The 18,696-nt window shown below is 33.4% G+C and overlaps 1 protein-coding gene across 13 annotated transcripts in view; it reads right to left on the bottom strand.

Annotated features, from left to right (window-relative positions):
• CCDC73 (coiled-coil domain containing 73) overlaps positions 1 to 18,696 on the bottom strand; it is a 143,149-nt gene that overhangs the window by 63,260 nt on the left and 61,193 nt on the right. For 9 of the 13 annotated variants that reach the window (XM_077772853.1, XM_077772863.1, XM_077772852.1 and 6 more), the window contains 4 exons: positions 18,504 to 18,575; positions 11,473 to 11,544; positions 9,800 to 9,835; positions 8,633 to 8,707 (listed from right to left, as the gene is read on the bottom strand). In XM_077772853.1, coding sequence (XP_077628979.1) covers positions 8,633 to 8,707; positions 9,800 to 9,835; positions 11,473 to 11,544; positions 18,504 to 18,575 — 255 coding nt within the window. The remainder of the gene's footprint in view (positions 1 to 8,632; positions 8,708 to 9,799; positions 9,836 to 11,472; positions 11,545 to 18,503; positions 18,576 to 18,696) is intronic. The other 4 variants (XM_077772855.1, XM_077772854.1, XM_077772857.1 and 1 more) reach the window with 4 other exon arrangements.

Genomic DNA, 18,696 nt, shown 5'->3' with positions numbered 1-18,696 from the left:
GTCATCAAGGAAACACAAATCAAAACCACAATTATATATTCTCACACCTGTCAGAATGGCTAAAATCAAAACCACAAGAAACAAGTGTTGGTGAGGATGTGGCAAACAGAGAACACTCACGCACAGTTGGTGGGAATGCAAACTAGTGTGGGTCACTGTGGAAAACAGCATGGAGGCTCCTCAAAAGTTAAAAAGAGAACTACTATATGATCCAGTAATCACACTGCTGGCTTTTTACCCAAAATACACAAAAACACTAATTCAAAGGGATACATATGATAGCCAAGATATGAAAGCAACCCAAGTGTCCATCGATAGATGAATGGATAAAGATGTGAATTATATTAATGCAATGGGATATTATTCAACCATAAAAAAGAATGAAATCTTGCCATTTGCAATGACATGGTTGGAACTAGAGAGTATAACACTAAGCAAAATTAGTCAGAAAAAGACAAATACCATGCGATTTAACTCATATGTGGAATTTAAGAAACAAAACAAATAAGCAAGAGCGAGAGAGAAAGAGAGAGAGAGAAAAAAGCCAAGAAACAGACTCTTAACTATAGAGAACTGATGTTACCAGAGAGAAGATGGGGGACAGGGAGAGATTGATAAAATAGGTGATGGGGATTAAGAAGTGCACTTTTTGTAAAGAGCACTGAGTGATGTATAGGGTTGTTGAATAACCATATTGTATACCTGAAACCAGTATAATACTTTATGTTAACTATACTGGAGTTAAAATAAAATAAAATTTAAAAAGAAGCTGAGTAGGGTGATGAGGGCAACCCTGAAAAAGGGCAACCCAGCTCAAGGTGTCAGAGTCCAAGCAGGGAAAAGATGGCATTCATTTAGGAAGGAAGACACAGCAAAATGGTAAACTGGTTTATACAGGGTAGTTTATTGAACAAGTAAATATATTAAGGATAAAGAATGTCATCTTTCTCACTGTAAGAGGAAAGAAATGTATACATACAGAAAGAAAATAAACTAAAACTAACCTTGTGGTTTTGTATTAAAATTGGAGGTAACATAAATTCATGGCTTTTTATATATATATAGATATAGATTATCTGGGAAATAAACACTGTAAATTATAAATGATATCTGTGTGTATGTAAACACATACATAGATCTCTGTCCACCAAGAAAGTCTGAGAACAGTGACATATCAACAGTAATGCGTACAATGTGCCCAGATCTTTGCTTCTACATATATTTTCCACTGAAAGGAATCATGGCAAGATGGAAAATGGAAAATGGGAAAATGGCTCATTCCAGTGTGAGGTCAGGTAAATTACAAAATGATCCTGGAATATTTGTTTGTATTTAAAAGCAGGAAAATGCTGAAAGAAAGCAGGCATATTCAAAGGATTCAGTAATCAACTTTAAGGACTCCTACCAGCCAAATCAAGGGTAATTTGGGCAACAAAACAAATGACAGTCATAGATTTAATCCACTGTATAAAACAAAGACTGAAGGTCTATACTGATATAAACAAATAAATGAATATATTAAAAGTTTGGTGAAAAACATAATACTTACATAATTTCAAAGTACTTCCCTATGAAATACTCTGATTACAAAGGGGAAAAGAGTACTCTTTCCAGCAAAGAAATTTGTCAGATACTACCTTAATCAAATAAGCAAAGTGAACATCCCTTTTGTCACTGTGGTTAGGTGACTCCTAATAAAATTGTTTCAAATAGTACAAATATATTATGTATTAAATATGCCCTCAGTTCTGTAGGAATAATTACTTTCCCAATTTTATAAAATTCAGTACATTAAAAATGTAGTGAAATAACATGACATCATAGAGCTATAGAGCTGAAAATGTGGCAGGTCATTATTCCCAATCCAACTTTTACCACCTTCTATCTATGCTCTCTTATTCATGTCTCTTTTGGGTGGATGGATGAGTACCTCTCCCCAAATTCCTTATTCCCGACACCCAGAGTAAATAATGTAGATATGTTACTGCTCCATGAAGTGAACTTATTTGAGAAATTCTGATGTATTTCAATTTCTTCATTTTACCTGAAGGAAAATTGAAGCTCAGGAAGATAAAGTGCCTTACCACTGGATCATGTAATAAGTCATTAATAGGAAAAAACAATGTACTTAAAATCTATAGATAGAAAACTCCACAAAATCAGGAAAATACATGTATAAAAAAGTTCAATATAGATAGAAATCATTTTTAAAAGAACCAAAAAAATTGTAGAGATAAAAAATGCAATGAATGAAATGAAAAAAATGCAACAGAGAGCTTCAACGGCACATTGAATCACATAGAAGAAAAAAAAACATTGAACCTGAAGACATCATTTGAAAAAGAAAAAAATGAAAGAGGAGGAAGAGAGCCAACAAGATTTATAAAATAGCATCAAAGGAATCAATATAAGCATTATGGGAGTCCCAGAAGGAGAAAAGAGAAAGGGGCAGAAAGCTTATTTAAAGAAATAATAAATGACAATTTCCCAAATCTTAGGAGGGAAATGAATATCCAGATTCATGAGACTCAGAGGACTATACAGAATAAATCCAAAGAAGGATACAAGACACATTATAATCAAGTTGTCAAGTCAAAGACAAAGAGAGAACTCTGACAGTAGCAAGAGAAAAGCAACTTGTCCCATAAAAGGGAACTCCAATAGGATTATCTATAGATTTCTCAGCAGAACCCTTACAGCCTTACAGGCCAGGAGGGAGTGGGAGGATATATTCTCACTACCAAAAGAAAAATCTCCCACCCAAGAATACTATCCCTAGCAAGAAAACTATACCTAGTTTTTAAATTCTCATTTANTATGTGGAAACTAATTTGACAATAAACTATTTGTAAAAAAATAAATAAATAAAAATTTTTAAAGTAAATAAATAAATAAATAAAAACTGAAGGAAAGATAAAGTCTTTCCCAAACAGAAACTAAGGGAATCAGTTACCACTTGACCTGCCTTATAAAAAATACTTAAGGAAGTTCTTCAGATTGAAACAAAAACATGTCAAGCAGCAATGCAAAAGCATATGGAAGTATAATTCTCATTTGCAAAGGTAAATATATAGACAAATACAGAAGTGAAGACTGATATGGTACCTAATTGTGTACATAACATATAATTATGGTACATAAATCGTATGTACTTTTATAACCCTTATATAAAAATTACAAAAATAAAAATCTTTTCATGAATACACAATATAAAAAGATGCAAACCCTGGCTATCAAGAACATAAAGTTGAGAGGGCAGTCAAAGTGTAGTGATTTTGTATGCAATTTAAGTTGTTATCAACTTAAAACAAGTATAACTACAAAATATTTTATGCAAAGCTTCATATAAGCATAAGGATAAAAACCTGTAATACATACAGAAAAGATGAAGAGAAAAAAATAAAAGAAAATCACTACAGAAACATCCAATAACAAAGGAAAATGTTAAGAAGAGATGCACAAAACAACTACAAAACATATAGAAAACTATTTATAAAATGACATCAGTAATTCCACACCTAGCAATAATTACTTTAAATGTCAATGGATTAAAATTTCCAACCAAAAGGCATAGAGTGATTGAATGGTTTAAAAAAATAAACATAATCAAATGATATATGGCAGTCCCCACTTATCCGTCATTTCCCTTTCCATGGTTTCAATTACCCACAGTCAAATGCATTTGGGAACAGAGGATTCTCCTTCTGATGTGTCACCAGAAGGTTAATAGGAGCCCAACACTATGTCACTGATGCCTACATCATTCACCTCACTTAATCTCATCACATAGGCATTTTATCATCTCACATCATCACAAGAAAAGACATGTGAGTTTAGTACAAGATACTTTGAGAAAGAAAAAAAAGGGAAAGAAAGTGATCATATTCACATAACATTTATTATAATATATTGTTATAATTGGTTTATATTATTATTGTTGTTAATGTCTTACTGTACCTAATTCACTTAATCATAGGTATTTATGTGTAGAAAAAAGAACATAATAGCATATTTAGGGTTCAGTACTATCCATGGTTTCAAGCATCTATTGGGGTTCTAGAAACATAGGCCCCATAGATAAAGGTGGACTACTGTACTACCTACAAGAGACTCACTTTAGATTTAAGGACACAAATAAGCTGAAAGTACAGAGATGAAAGAGATACTAGACAGAAACCAAAAATAAAGCAAGGTGGCCATATTTATATCAGACAAAATAGACTTTAAATCAAAACTGTCTCTGGAGACAAAAAAGTTCATTAAATAATGCTAAAGAATCAGTCAATTCAACAAGAAGCTATAACAATTACATATGCACTCAACATCATAGCACCTAAATATATAAAGCAAACATCAACAGATCTGAAGGGAGAAATTGACAGAAATACAATAATAGTAGGAGACTTTACTACCTCACTTACAATAACATATAGAACTTCCAGACAGAAAAATCTATCAAGCAACAGTTGACTTAAACCTTACTATGGGTCAAATGGACCTAACAGATATACACAGAACAATTTACCCTATAGCAGAACACACATTCCTCTCAAATACACATGAAACATTCTCTAGGATAGAACATGTTAGGTCACAAAACAAGTCTTAACAAATTTAAGAAGATCAAAATCATTCTAAATATCTTTTTACCCACAGTGGAATGAAAGAAGAATCAAGAGCAGTAAGTAAACAGGAAAATTCACAAGTAAGTGGAAACTAAACACTCTTGAACAATTGTGTCAAAAATAGGAGAATTTAAAAAGTATCTTAAGACACATAAAAACAATATGCAAACTTAAGGGATGCAGCAAAAGCAGTACTAATGGGTAATTTTATGATAAATGTCTACATTAAAAAAAGAAGTATTTCAAATAAACAATCTAATTTTACATTTCAAAGAACCAGAATAAAAGAGAACCCCAAAACCAGGAAAAGAAAATAATACAGATTAGAAGAGAAATAAATAAAATAATAAATTTTAAAAATCAGGAAAAAATCACCAAACTAAGTTATTTTTTTGAAAGAATAAATTAAACAAAAAAAGAGAAGATCCAAATCAATAAAATCAGAAATGTAAGGAGACATCACAATGGATGCCTCAGAAATGAAAAGAAGCAACCACACACCAACAAATTGGATATCCTGGAAGAAATGAATAAATTCTTAGGAACACACAAGCTGTCAAAACTGAAGAGGAAACAGAAAGCCTGAATGTACTGGTAACAAAGAAAGAAACTGAATCAGTAATTGAAAATCTCCCAAGAAAGAAAATCCCCAAACCAGATAGCTTCATGGATGAATTCTACCAAACATTTGAAGAATTAATATACCAACCCTTCTTAAATTCTCCCAAAATACAGAAGAGGAGGGAATACTTCCCAACTCATTTTATGAGGTCCACATCACTCTGATAACAAAGTCAAAGATGACACAAGGAAACTACAGGCCAATATACCTGATGAACACAGATGCAAATCTTCAATAAAATTCTAGCAAACCAAATTCAACAGCATGTTGAAGTTTCATACATCATGACCAATTGGGATTTATCCCTGAGCTGCCAGATGGTCCAGCATATGCGAATCATTCAATGTGATATATCACGTTAACAGATTACAAATGAAATCCACATGTTCATCTTGATATAATGTAGAAAATGCATTTGACAAAATTTAACATCCATCCATGATAAAAACTCTCAACAAAATAGGTACACAAGATAACACCTCAACACAATAAAAGCCATATACAAAAAGCCCACAGTAAACATCAGTCAATTAAGTATAAGGCATGGATGCTCATTTCTTACTACTGCTATTCAACACAGTGCTCAAGCCCTAGCCAGAGCAATTAGACAAGAAATAAAAGACATCCAAATAAAAAAGAAGTGAAATTATCTGTTTGATGACATGATCAGATGTGTAGGAAACCCTAAACACTCAACGAAAACAGTTAGAACTAATAATACAGTAAAGTTTCAGGACACAAAATCAACATACAAAAATCAGCCATATTTCTAACACAAAAAACAAACTATCCAAAAAGGAAATTAAGAAAAACAATCCCATTCACAACGATTAAAAAATTTTTCAGGAAAAAAAAAATTTTCAGGAATAAATTTAACCAAAGATTTAAAATATTTGTACACTGAATATTATAAAACATTGATGAAAGAAATTTAAAAAGACAGGTAAGTAGGAAGACATCCTATGTTTGTGGATAGAAAAATTAACAGTTAAAATGTCCCTCATACCCAAAATGATCTACCAATTCAGTACAATCCGCATCAAAATCACAATGTACATCTCGACAGAAATAGAAGGATAATCCTAAAATTCATATGAGCCACCAAAGGCCCTACACCCAGAAAATCATAGCTGAAGCAATTCTGAGCAAGATGAACAAAGCTAGAGGCATCATGCTTCTTGATTTCAAAACCTATTTCAAAGTTACAGTAATCTTAACAGTATGATACTGCTATAAAAACAGACATACTGGTTAATGGATCAGAATAGAATAGAAATCCACACAACTACAGCCAACTGATCTTCAACAAGGGTACCAAGAATATACAATGGGGAAAAGATAATCTTCAAAAAATGGTACTAGAAAAACTGGATATCCACATGCAGAAGAATGAAATCATATACAAAATCTCATGCTATATACAAAAATCAACTCAAAATGCATTAAAGACTTAAACATAAGACCTGAAACCATAAAACTACCAGAAGAAAAACCACAAGGGAAGAATTTCTTGGCATTAGTCTAGGCAGTGATTTTTTGGATATGACACAAAAAGCACAAGGCAACAAAAGCAAAAACAGACTACTGGAATTACATAAAGCTAAAAAGCTTCTGCAATCAAAGAAAATAATCAACAGAGTGAAAACTCAATCTACAGAACGGGAGAAACATTTGCAAACCATGTATCTGGGTGGGGTTAAAATCCAAAATGTATCAGGAGCTTGTACATGTCCCAGTAACAAAACAAAACCAATTTTAAAAGACGGGCTAAGGACCTGAATAGATTTTTTGAGCAAGATGACATACAAATAACCAACACATATGAAAAGGTACCCAACATCACTACTCATCAGGGAAATACAAATCAAACCCAATGAGGTATCCCCTTATGCCTAGTAGAATGGCTATGATCAGGAAGACAAGAGATAACAAGGTTTGTGAAGATGTGAAGAAAAGGGAACCTTTGTGCTACCTGAATCAACTAAGAAAGTCTATCATATGTTTAAACAAATCCACGCTATGATGTGAACTACCCTATTAAGGTAGTGACCATCGGGATCCTTCCATCATAAAAACATATTTTGCTCCTTGTAATTAATGTTATCTATAGGATGAAATTTCAAAATTAGGCATCTTCCCCCCCCCCCAAAAAAATCTTTTTCTTTGAATCTCATTTTATTGCTTATCTTTCCTAGAATGGAAGCTCTAAAAGCAAAGTTTTTGTCCTTTTTCTTTATTGTTATATCTCCAGGACTTAGAAGACTGCTTAGCACACTGTAGACCTTCAATAAATATATTTAATAAATCATCACTAATTAGTTGGTTATCATCAGTTGGTAACATCTATATTCTGTATGAGACTGTGAACAACCAAAAGGCAAATGTGAGGTTTCCGTCACCTCAGTACTGCCAGAAAATAAGCACAGACTTGCTTAATGCTATTTTATTTTAACTTATAAGGACCACAAGTAATCAGTTTATAATATATAGGCCTGACTTGGTGTTTTTATCTCTAGAGGGTTAAAAATAATATACATCTATTTAATTATATTACAGTAAGAAATAATGGAATTATTTTAATATTTCTTTTTTTAATGTTTTATTTATTTTTGAGAGAGAGAGAGAAAGACAGCGTGAGCAGGGAGGGTCAGGGAGAGAGGGAGACACAGAATCTGAAACAGGCTCCAGGCTCTGAGCTGTCAGCACAGAGCCCGACACAGGGATCGAACCCACGAACGGTGAGATTGTGACCTGAGCCCAAGTCGGATGCTTAACCGACTAAGCCACCCAGGCACCCCTTAATATTTCTTTTTCATTTTTAGAATTTTTATTTGAGAGAGAGAGAGAACACGACTGGGGAAGAGGGGGAGATAGAGAGAGAGAAATCTTAAGCAGGCTCCACACTTAGCACGGAGCCTGACATGGGGCTCAATCCTACAACCCTGGGAACATGACCTGGGCAGAAATCAAGAGTCAGACACTCAACTGATGAGCCACCCAGATGCCCCTAATATTTCTTTTTAAAATAAAAGATGAGGAAAAATCCTAATTTGAAATTCAAGGCTTTCAGGAAAAAATTAATGTCATATTATATATGAACTTTTGTCAGCTTTGTTTTGCTAATTTACATGTTTAGTGGACATTTTACTAATATAATGCTAAAATACAAACTATTTAAGATTTTAAAAATTTAATTGATCTTTTAAATTTACATCCAAGTTAGTTAGCATATAATGCAACAATGATTTCAGGAGTATATTCCTTAATGCCCCTCACCCATTTAGCCCTTCCCCCCTCCCACAACCCCTCCAGGAACCCTCTGTTTTCTATATTTAAGAGTCTCTTATGCCTAACTATTTTTTAAATCAACACTAAGTTACTTTACCTGTAATGCTTTTAACGTTTCTTTCAATCCTTCTATTTCTTTCTCTTTTATTTCTGTAGCAAGTTGATATTTTCCCTTTAAGTAAAAACCTGTATTTCAGTACTTTGCAATGTAAATGATATTATTTATGGGGAAAATATAAAAGCTCAAGAACCAAAACCTCTATTTTAAAACTAACATCTCACAGGCTTTAAACTTGGATGTGTACCAAAACTTACATTTCTAATGACTTCAAAATATCATGAAAGAACAATAAGACTTTTACAAGATGACAAATATCATGAAATGAAAAATCATTACAAATCATTTTATCAGTAGAGCATTCCTGAGAATTTATGGATACTATATAATTATTTAATTCATATAACTAGAATAAATAGATCCTAATTAATAAGATACATACGAGTATATTTGTTTTATAAAAGATATGAGAATTTTTATTTTTAAATTTTTTAACATTTTATTTTTGAGAGACAGAGCATGAGCAGAGGAAGGACAGAGAGAGAGAGAAAGACAGAATCTGAAGCAGGGTCCAGGCTCTGAGCTGTCAGCACAGTGCCCAACATGGGGCTCAAACCCATGAACCATGAGATCATGACCTGAGTTGAAATTGGACGCTTAACTGAGCCACCCAGGCGTCCCAGGAGAATTTTTGAAAAAAGTGTTTATAAATAGTATGTTCATTAATAAAATAAAAACATGTATTAACTATTAAATAGGGAAAATATTTAATGCCAGGTGAATTTCTAGGATTGCTCAGTGTTGTATCTTCTTTTCCAGTTGCATCCAGTCTGCATCCAGATGAAAATCACTTTAATTTTTTTAAAATAGATAATTACATTGATAAAGCACCAAAAATATGGTTAATAGAAACACTGCAACAGAGTATAAAAAACATTAATTTGGGGGCTGATGAGATATGGGTTCTAGTCTCAACTGTGCCACTTCAAAATGGGAGCTTCAGCAAGTCATTTAATCTTGCTAGGTTTCAGGATTATCAACTGTAAACTAACAGGTAACTTGAGTTCCTTGGGTCTTTCTGTTTCTAAAATTTCAAACAAATTAACATTCCCCATTAGTTTATTGTTAGTGCTTTTCATTATGGTTGACAAGTGATAATTAAATGCATTTAACTATGGTTTAAATTATTAAAAAATTAATGAGTACCTTTTCTTCTTCCAAGGCATACATCTTCATTTGCAACTGATAAACAATTTTAAAAATTAAAATACAGGTAAGTAAACAGTTAACAGTGATTTACACTGGCCAGTGACTATAAAAATATTTTACGCATCTATATTGTTCTGACTTAATACAATGTGAATGTGCTACTTTTACAGTTAAGAAAATAATGAAAGATATAAAAGAGCCAAAAGCCAGTCTCCAAAAGAAATGAACAATTTAATCAAATTGATTTAGAGACACCAAATACCCTTGAAAATTTAGTTTTTCCTTCCAGAAGTTTGTTTTCTTCAATGCTTCAGTACTTTGCCATTTACTCATAATTAATAACATGCAACATTTTCTGAAGGCACGCTTCTAGGAAATTAGTATCATTTGTATTGGCATTGACATATCTTCTGAAATTTTTTAAAAGATGCATGTAGCAGTCAAATAAATAGGGATATTTTAAAACAGGAACCAAAGTAAACATGCCAAAGAAAACTAATTAAATATCCCAAGTAACACGACGCAACCTGAGCAACTTGCCCAATGATACTAGGCAAAACTGTCAAGAAATACAATTTTCCTTTGGAACTCTCCATCTCATTTTCCATATCCCTTACTTCACTCATTCAAGAATCAAGAAAAGGAGAGTGGTAGGCAGGGGAGAAGAGGAGAAGAAACAAACAAACCAAAACAAAGGAAAAAAAGAGCCCAAGAGCATTTTTCTCCATTACCATTCAGATACCTGGATAGTCTTCTCTTGCCCAAAGTCCCTGTGATAAGCTTGACACAGATTTGCCCTCTCCTACAGAATACTATGTGGTATATTTGGCTTAGTCTTCAAATAAAAGACTAAAATGGTGAGGCCATCTCAGACTAAGGGGAAGAAAGTTTATCATCTGCTTAAACAAACCCACACTACAGTGTGAATTACAAATAACACTGATCAACTAGTGATTTACTTTATATAGGTATATTTTTTAATTCATTTCTCTTTCTAAATACATACACACTTAAATAGAGACAAAAAAGAGGTAAGAAAAAAGGGGGGAAATGGTGATGCTGGAATAGGTATAAGGAAAAACACTTCCTGAGAATATTTTCCATGAGCATATTTGAGGTAATAAAGATGAGCTATAAAACTCAAAATAACTGAAGGAGTTGCTATTCATTTCTTAAAAATCTTTTACATATTATGTTTTTCTCTGCTCTCAGGTGCTGATAGTATTTATGGAGACTTCAGTCCATAATAGTCACATCTGTGCATCCTTCACATCTCTCTACATGCATCTCAGCTTTTCCTCATAGTTCTATTTCTGGCTTGGATAAAGGAAGAAAGCAGAAAAGGTAAGATCCTATAATACTCTAATCAAAGAGAAAGGGAAGAAGGGAGAGAAAGAAGAAGAGTACACTATATCTAACCTAATTTACTTAGGACAGATGAAAACACATCTCCAAAGAAAACAGTTTTCCAATTTCTTTCCTTAACTAGCTTGTTCTACTACATTACACTCTTTATTGTCAGTTGTGATTCAAAATAACTTTATTTCCTGCTTCCATTAAAAACTCTTTTTGTCTGCCGTGAGTATGCAAAATTTAGCATAATATTCATATGGGAGCAGAGGAGATGAAATATTTGAAACTATGGTGTTTGTCCTTATTAAATAAATTACCTGCTTTTTAAAAGCCACCATTGCTTCTTTGTGTTGCTTTGCTAATGTTTCCTTTTGATTCTGAAGAGTTTCCTATTTTAAAAAGTATAAAAAGTTAAAACATAAATTTGAGCAACTGAAAGTTTTAACTTTAATTGGATTCACAATTTAAATAAAAGTTAAACATAGTTATTGTATGTTATTATTGTATGCTCTTGGAATACAACTTTAAACCTATTGTAGGACTTTGTAATTGTCATGGAATCAACATACAATAATTTTGCTTCCAGTTGCTTTTCATGATAAAATGCATTGCTTTAAACAACTATAAACATGGCTGACTCCAAAGCTTTCTTCAAGAAAATACCTTTCATCAAAAGTTATTAAAATTAATTGTACACATTAGCTTATAATCTTTCAGAGTTCCCAAAGAAACCCATTTTATTGTCTAAGCACAAATGTTCACATGACAACATGATTCTTTAAATTCACCAAAATATTTTTTTATAAAATCCAAACTACCACTGGGTACTTTTTTTAAATACACATGTATGATTCCATTTCTTTTTTTTCCTTCTCTCCCTCTTTTTTTGATAGAAATTGTGTGTTCTGTTCTTAGATTCAAGATTTCAAACTTTCTTTTTCTATATTTACTGAATAATTCTCATAGTTTAAAACCATTAGATCTAAAAGTGGGAACCACTTCAAATGTTTCTGTTATTTGACTCCATGTTTCTAAATATATGTTGATTTATCAGTTTAAGAATTTTACCTACCGACTTCCTATTATGATAGTTGGGAGTTTAGCTTTTTGTACAACCATTACCTAATTATCTGTTTTCTCTATTCTTCCAACACAGTTACATAAAAATTGTGACTTACCTCAATCTTCAATACTTATACTATCATGATTGTGCGATTTTTATTCAATGCTTAGCCATATAATGTACCATAATTACATTTCTATCTAACACAGCTTTTTAATTTTTTCTAAAGTTAGCAATTACTTTAAAATGTTCTAATTCTTGGGGCACCTGGCTGGCTCAGTCAGAAGAGCATGTGACTCTTGGGTCTTGGGGTCATGAGTTTGACTCCCACACTGGATATAGAGATTAAAAAAAAATTAAACTTAAAAATATATTTCAATTCTTACTGCTACATTTAAAAAATAATACTGCTAGTTCCCAGATGTGTATCAAAGATTCATATTCTCAAATGAAAAAAATAAATTGAATGGAAAAAGCAAAGTGAGAAGATCCCAAGAATGGCTTAGGAAATCACAAATGGCAAAGGAAACCAGACAGGTTTAGAAAAGTTGTAGATGTTGCCTTTCAGAGGCTATTGGCCAGTTTTCTGTGAAAATAATTTATACTCTAAAGTATTTCCTCAAACAAGCAAAGAATTTATTGAGNAATAGATTTGGATACTAGCCCTTTATCTGTCATTTGCAACTATCTTTTCTCATTCCGTCAGTTGCCTATTAGTTATGGATTGTTTCCTTTGCTGTGCAGAAACTTTTAATCTTGATGAAGTCCCAATAGTTCATTTTTGCTCTTGATTCCCTTGCCTTTGGGGATGTGTTAAGTAAGAAATTGCTGCGGTTGAGGTCAAGGAGATTGTTTCCTGCTTTCTCCTCTAGGGTTTTGATGGTTTCCTGAAGTAGATATCACCCCTAACTTTCCCCTCACTTTCTGCGAACCGCCTTAAATCTGGAAATAAGAGATTTGATATGAAACAAAAACTATAGTGGGTAATAGCCCCATCACTAGATCTCCAAATCCAGATGTTCAAAAAGCCTTACAACAAAAGCAGAATAAACTGGAAGTCTTACATATAAAACAACTTAATGTTCCCACTCCAGTCATCAAGCACTGAAGGAGTGAGCCTTTTGGTAAAGACACTTGTAGATATTTATTATAAACAGAAAGGGCACTGAGGAAAAACTCTCCTGAACTAGCTAAGGAAATGAAAGGGAAAAAAATCAAGTAGGCAAATCAATGATACTGTTCTGAGGGGAAATCATGCACCCAACTTCCCATTTTATCCTCAAACTTGCAAAGAAAACTTTCTGTAAATATTAATAAGAAATCTTGCAAATATTTTACTCATACCATTAATCCTGCCATCATCACATAATCTCTTCCTCAGAGTCAATGAACTACTCAGAGAGTGAATATCTCTAATAATCCAGAGATACTCCCCACTGTTTCAGCCTACAACTGTTATCCTTGGACTCTCAAGTGAGACACATTTTCTCCTTTATGTCACCACACCCATTAGCATCGGAGAAAGGAATCCGCTATGTAAACAGAATTGCAAAATTAAATTCTTGTCTGATTTTTTTTTTTTTTTAGATCTCTGAGAATTTTTCTATTTGTAATCAGATTACAGCTAATTTGGATATTGACTGCTGGTACCTTTGTATATGATCAAACCAAATTAAGATCTCTATGAAGTGGTACTCTGTGTGGGCAAAATGTCTTACTGATATTAGCAGCAAACCTCCACCTTACTTTACATAATATCTCTAAAACCAGAAGTTAAGAATTAAAGCCAATAGTCCAAAAGCCTAATAGAGAAAGGATGAATCACACATTATTCCAGTCTTCGAACAGTGTTGTCTCCCAGTCAAGAAACCCAATAGGTGAAGATAAAGATCTGTTCAAGACAAATAAATAACTGTGACCCCAATTCTTTGTAGTACAAACCCAAATACTATTTTATCTTCAGTGCTACCTGACTCTACATACTTTACCACTATAAATACACATTCTGCTTCCTATAGTGTCCCTTTAGATCAAGATAGTGTGACTGTTTTGTCTTTGGAAAGTCAACAATTTATCTAGATAGCTATGCCTCAGGAGTTTACTGAGGAACCTTAAGGAACTTAAATTTCTTTTCTTATACAATATGTGGGCAAGTTTTCATTGTTCTAAAGATGAGAAGAGCTCTAAGACTGACTCCATTTAACTACTTACTGCTTTAGCTCAAAAAGGACATGAAAATTCCAAAGAAAGTTTAGAATTTTGTTAGAATAAAATACATTATTTGGGTATGATTTATCCAGTGGAGATAAATCTATCATTCATGATAAATAAGAAGCTGATTACTAACAGACAATTAAGTTTTCTGGATTTAATTAGCCACTATAGATTCAGGGATCCAAACAGTTCTGAAACCGACATATCTTTATATAATTTAAGTCCTCAACAATGGAACCTCTCCCTTAGAGATGGAAAAGGACAGGAGACAATAAGTCAAAACCATAAGAAATAAAGATCTCAAGTAAAGGTAAACACATGGGCAATTTTAAAAGCTAGTATTATTATAACTCTGGTTTGGAACTCCACATTTTGCTTTCTACATAATTTACATGACTAATGCATTTTTTAGAATTATTAATTTATGGTGACACTGCTGCTGCTGTTGTTCCCAGTCACACTGCTGTTGTCCAAGGCAGCCAGCGCAGCCCTTACCTGGCTGCTGCCGGCAGAAGTTGCACTCCCACTACCTCCAACAAGCTGCTGCACTGCGTCGGCAACCATACCACTGGGCGAGAGGCAGCAGTGGGGGGCAGTGCCTGGACCTTCAGGGCCGGCTGCCACAGCTGCAGGCCAATGGTAACCATGCAGCCGGCATCCTGACCAAGGGCTGCTGTGCAAGCACACAGCCAGCAGGGCGCCCCTGCCCCTGGCATGGCTGTCACAGCAGCAGCCCTGTCTGTAGCTCCGAGGGGGGCGGTTCGGGATCTGAGATCTGTGCCCTTGCTCAGGCCCTGTCCTGGCCACACCCTCCCCCCCCTCCCCGCAGCCCATCCAGTGTCAGCCCCAGGGCAATAAAGACAAGTCTCTGTTAGTGTAAAAAAAAGTTTTTTTTAAAATTTATGCTATGTGGCACACAATACATAAAATGTAATAACAACTGAACAGGGTGTGGATAGATAGAGCTGTAAAGGAGCAGAGTACTTTTAGGTTGCTGAAGTTAAGCTGATATAAATTCAAATTAGAATGCTATGATGATAGATGCTAACTATAACTCCCATGGTAATCAAAAAGAAAATAGCTATAGAATATACACAAAAGGAAATAAGAATTAAATTTAAATGTTTTACTACAACAAATTAACTACACACAAAAGGTAACAGTAATGCAGGAAATGAGGGACAAAAACGCTGTAAGGCAATTAAAAAACAAATACCAAAATGATGGAAAGTAGTCACTCCTTATAAGGAATTACATAAATGTAAACAGATTAAATTCTCCAATCAAAAGCCAAATATTGGTAGAATGAATAAACAACATAAGAACTATAAGAAATTCACTTTAGATCCAAAGACACAAACAGGTTAAAATAAAAGGATGCAAAAAGATATTCCATGCAAATAACCAAACAACAAAACAGAAAGACACAATGGAAAATAGACTTCAAAAAGGTAGGGCACCTGGGTGGTTCAGTGGGTTAAGCCTCCAACTTCAGCCCAGGTCATGATCTCCTAGTTCATGAGTTAGAGTCCCACATCAGGCTCACTGTTGTCAGCACTGATCCCTCTTTGGATCCTCTGTCCCCTCATTCTCTGCCCCTCCCCTAAGCTTGCACATGTGCATAGCTCTCTCAAAAAAAAAATTTTTAAAAAACACTGAAAAATTTTTCAAAAGGTGACGAAAGACAAAGAAGGATATTATATATTCATAAAAGTTTCAATACAACAAGAAAATGTAACAATTACAAACACCTAATGACAAACCTATAAAACTATATAGACAAAAATGGACAGAATTGAATGGAGAGACAGATAATTCTACAATAATAGTTGGAGACATCAATAACACATTCTCAATAATGGATAGAACAACCAGACAGAAGTAAAGGAATAGAGAACTTAACACAGTAAACCAACAAGATCTAACAAATATAAAAAAACACCCTACCCCAAAACAACAGAATACATATTCTTCTTAAGGGCACATGGGACATTTTCCAAGACTGATCGTATGGTAGGCCACAAATTAAGTCTCAACACATTTGAAAAGATATATATCATGCAAAGAGTCTTCTCTGACCACAGTGGAATGAAGAAATCAATAGAAAAGGAAACTTGGAAGATTTATAATTTGTGGAAGTTAAACAACAAACTCTTAACCAATGGATTAAAGAAGAAAATCACAAAGGAAATTAGAGAATACTTATAGATAAATGAAAACAAAATGCAACATACCAAAAGTTATGGGATGCAGCAAAATCAGTGCTTCCAGGGAAATTTATAGTTATATATGTTTACATTAAAAAACAAGAAAGATCTCAAATCAACAATCTAACTTTACACCTTAAGGAACTACATGGAAAAGAACAAATTAAACTCAAAGGTAACAGAATAAAGAAAATAATAAACATCAGAGCAGATATAAATGGAAAAAAGGATAGAAAAATAGGGAAAATCAATAAAACCAAAATTTGTTCTTTGAAAAGATCAAACTGACAAGCCTTTAGCTAGATTGACTAAGAAAAGAAAAGACTCAAATTACTAAAATCAGAAACGAAAGTGGGAGCATCACTACTGATTTGCAGAACTAGTAAGGTATATGAGAGTTCTAGGAACAACTGTATACCAACAAATTGGATAACCTGGATAATATGGACAATTCCTAGAAATTTCCCTCCAATAATTTGCAATGCCACTTTTATCTGTCACTAATTTATCTTATGATCTGGATCTATTTTGGGACTCTATTATGTTCTGAGGAATACCTATCCAAGTACACAAAGTGGCCAAAGAATACTTATCCATGTAGACAATTAAAGTAGCACCAAGCTCCTTTAATTATTATCNTGACCCTCCCCTGCTCACGCTGTCTCTCTCTCTCTCCTAGAAATAAATAAAAATATTTTTAAAAAAAAAATAAAATAAAATAAAGTAGCACCAAGCTCCTTTAATTATTATTGTTTATATTCAAGAATCTAGTGTAGCTACTTCATTCTGTTCTTTTTCAAAAATCTTCCAGACACTCCAATATGTTTATTTCCACATAAACCTTAGAATCAGCTTAAATACCACAAACACACTCTTGGACGTTTAAATTGGACTGTATTAAATCTACTGATTAACTTAAAGACTTGGATAACTTTATATTGTTGACTGTCTCTAACCAAAAGCAAGATGAGTTTACATTTTGAAATCGGCATGGAGTTACAGTTTGCACTTGGTGTTTTTTTCTCTCCACAGACAGGTCTGTTTCAGTTCTATGCCTCATAAAATCCGACTCTAGTTTTACTCCCAAATTCTACACACCTTGTGGGCCTGTTTGGTTTCAAATTCCCATCATTCCCAATTTGAACTATCCTCTGTCACTTGAATTCTGATTCTGATATGTTACCTCCAAATTTCTGTTTCAATAGTGTCAAATGGTGAAAAGAGGGGGTCATCAAAAATAAGATTTCAATTTTTAGCTGTTAAGATTACTTTGGTGGAAAGGCATGAGAAGCACTATCAAAACTGCTTCTATATAGATAAGGCTAGAGAAAGTTAGATCTGATACTGTTTTTTAATTTTTAGATACGGTATGTAACAACAGCCTGTGAAAATAAAGTACTATTCTGAGGTTTTACTTCTTAAGAATTATTTTGATTCCTCTATAACACATGTTATTAAATAGACCATAGTAGTTTTTAGCATTATTATCTGAAAGCCTGAAAAATAAATTTTATTCTCAGTGTTATTGAGGCCCAAATATTATTAAAACAATTTTAATAAGAATTCTTGAGACTTTTTTTTTAAGCTTATGTATTTATTTTGTGTGAGAAGGAGAGAGAGAGAATCCCACCAATGTGGGGCTCAATCCCACAAACTCTGATATCATGACCCGAGGCAAGATCAAGAGTCGAACACTCAACCAACTGAGCCACCCAGGCACCCCTCTTGAGACTTTGTTTAAAATGATGCACAATCCCCCAAATATGTTTAGGAAACTTAAAAATTAGTTTTGCTATTAAGGATTAGAATTCATTTAAATAGATGCTAACAACACTAATCTGAAATAAAAACTAAAAATACTTACTTTTTGCCATTTAAGTTCTTGTGTCTCTACAATAATTTTACCAATCTGCTCTTCATATTGAGTTTCTGCTTCCTAAATCAAAAGAGAAAAATGATAGGAAAATTAGGACTTTAAAACTTTTCATTTCAGCTCTTTCCAGAGAGATAAAAAAGAGTATCCTCCCACACTTACAATATCCTCCCATGTCTGAACA

This window comes from Crocuta crocuta, unplaced genomic scaffold, assembly GCF_008692635.1.
Source record: "Crocuta crocuta isolate KB4526 unplaced genomic scaffold, BGI_CrCroc_1.0 scaffold382, whole genome shotgun sequence".
Taxonomy (NCBI): domain Eukaryota; kingdom Metazoa; phylum Chordata; class Mammalia; order Carnivora; family Hyaenidae; genus Crocuta; species Crocuta crocuta.
Note: the sequence above shows the minus strand (reverse complement) of the source record. Positions and strands in the feature narration are given on the sequence as shown.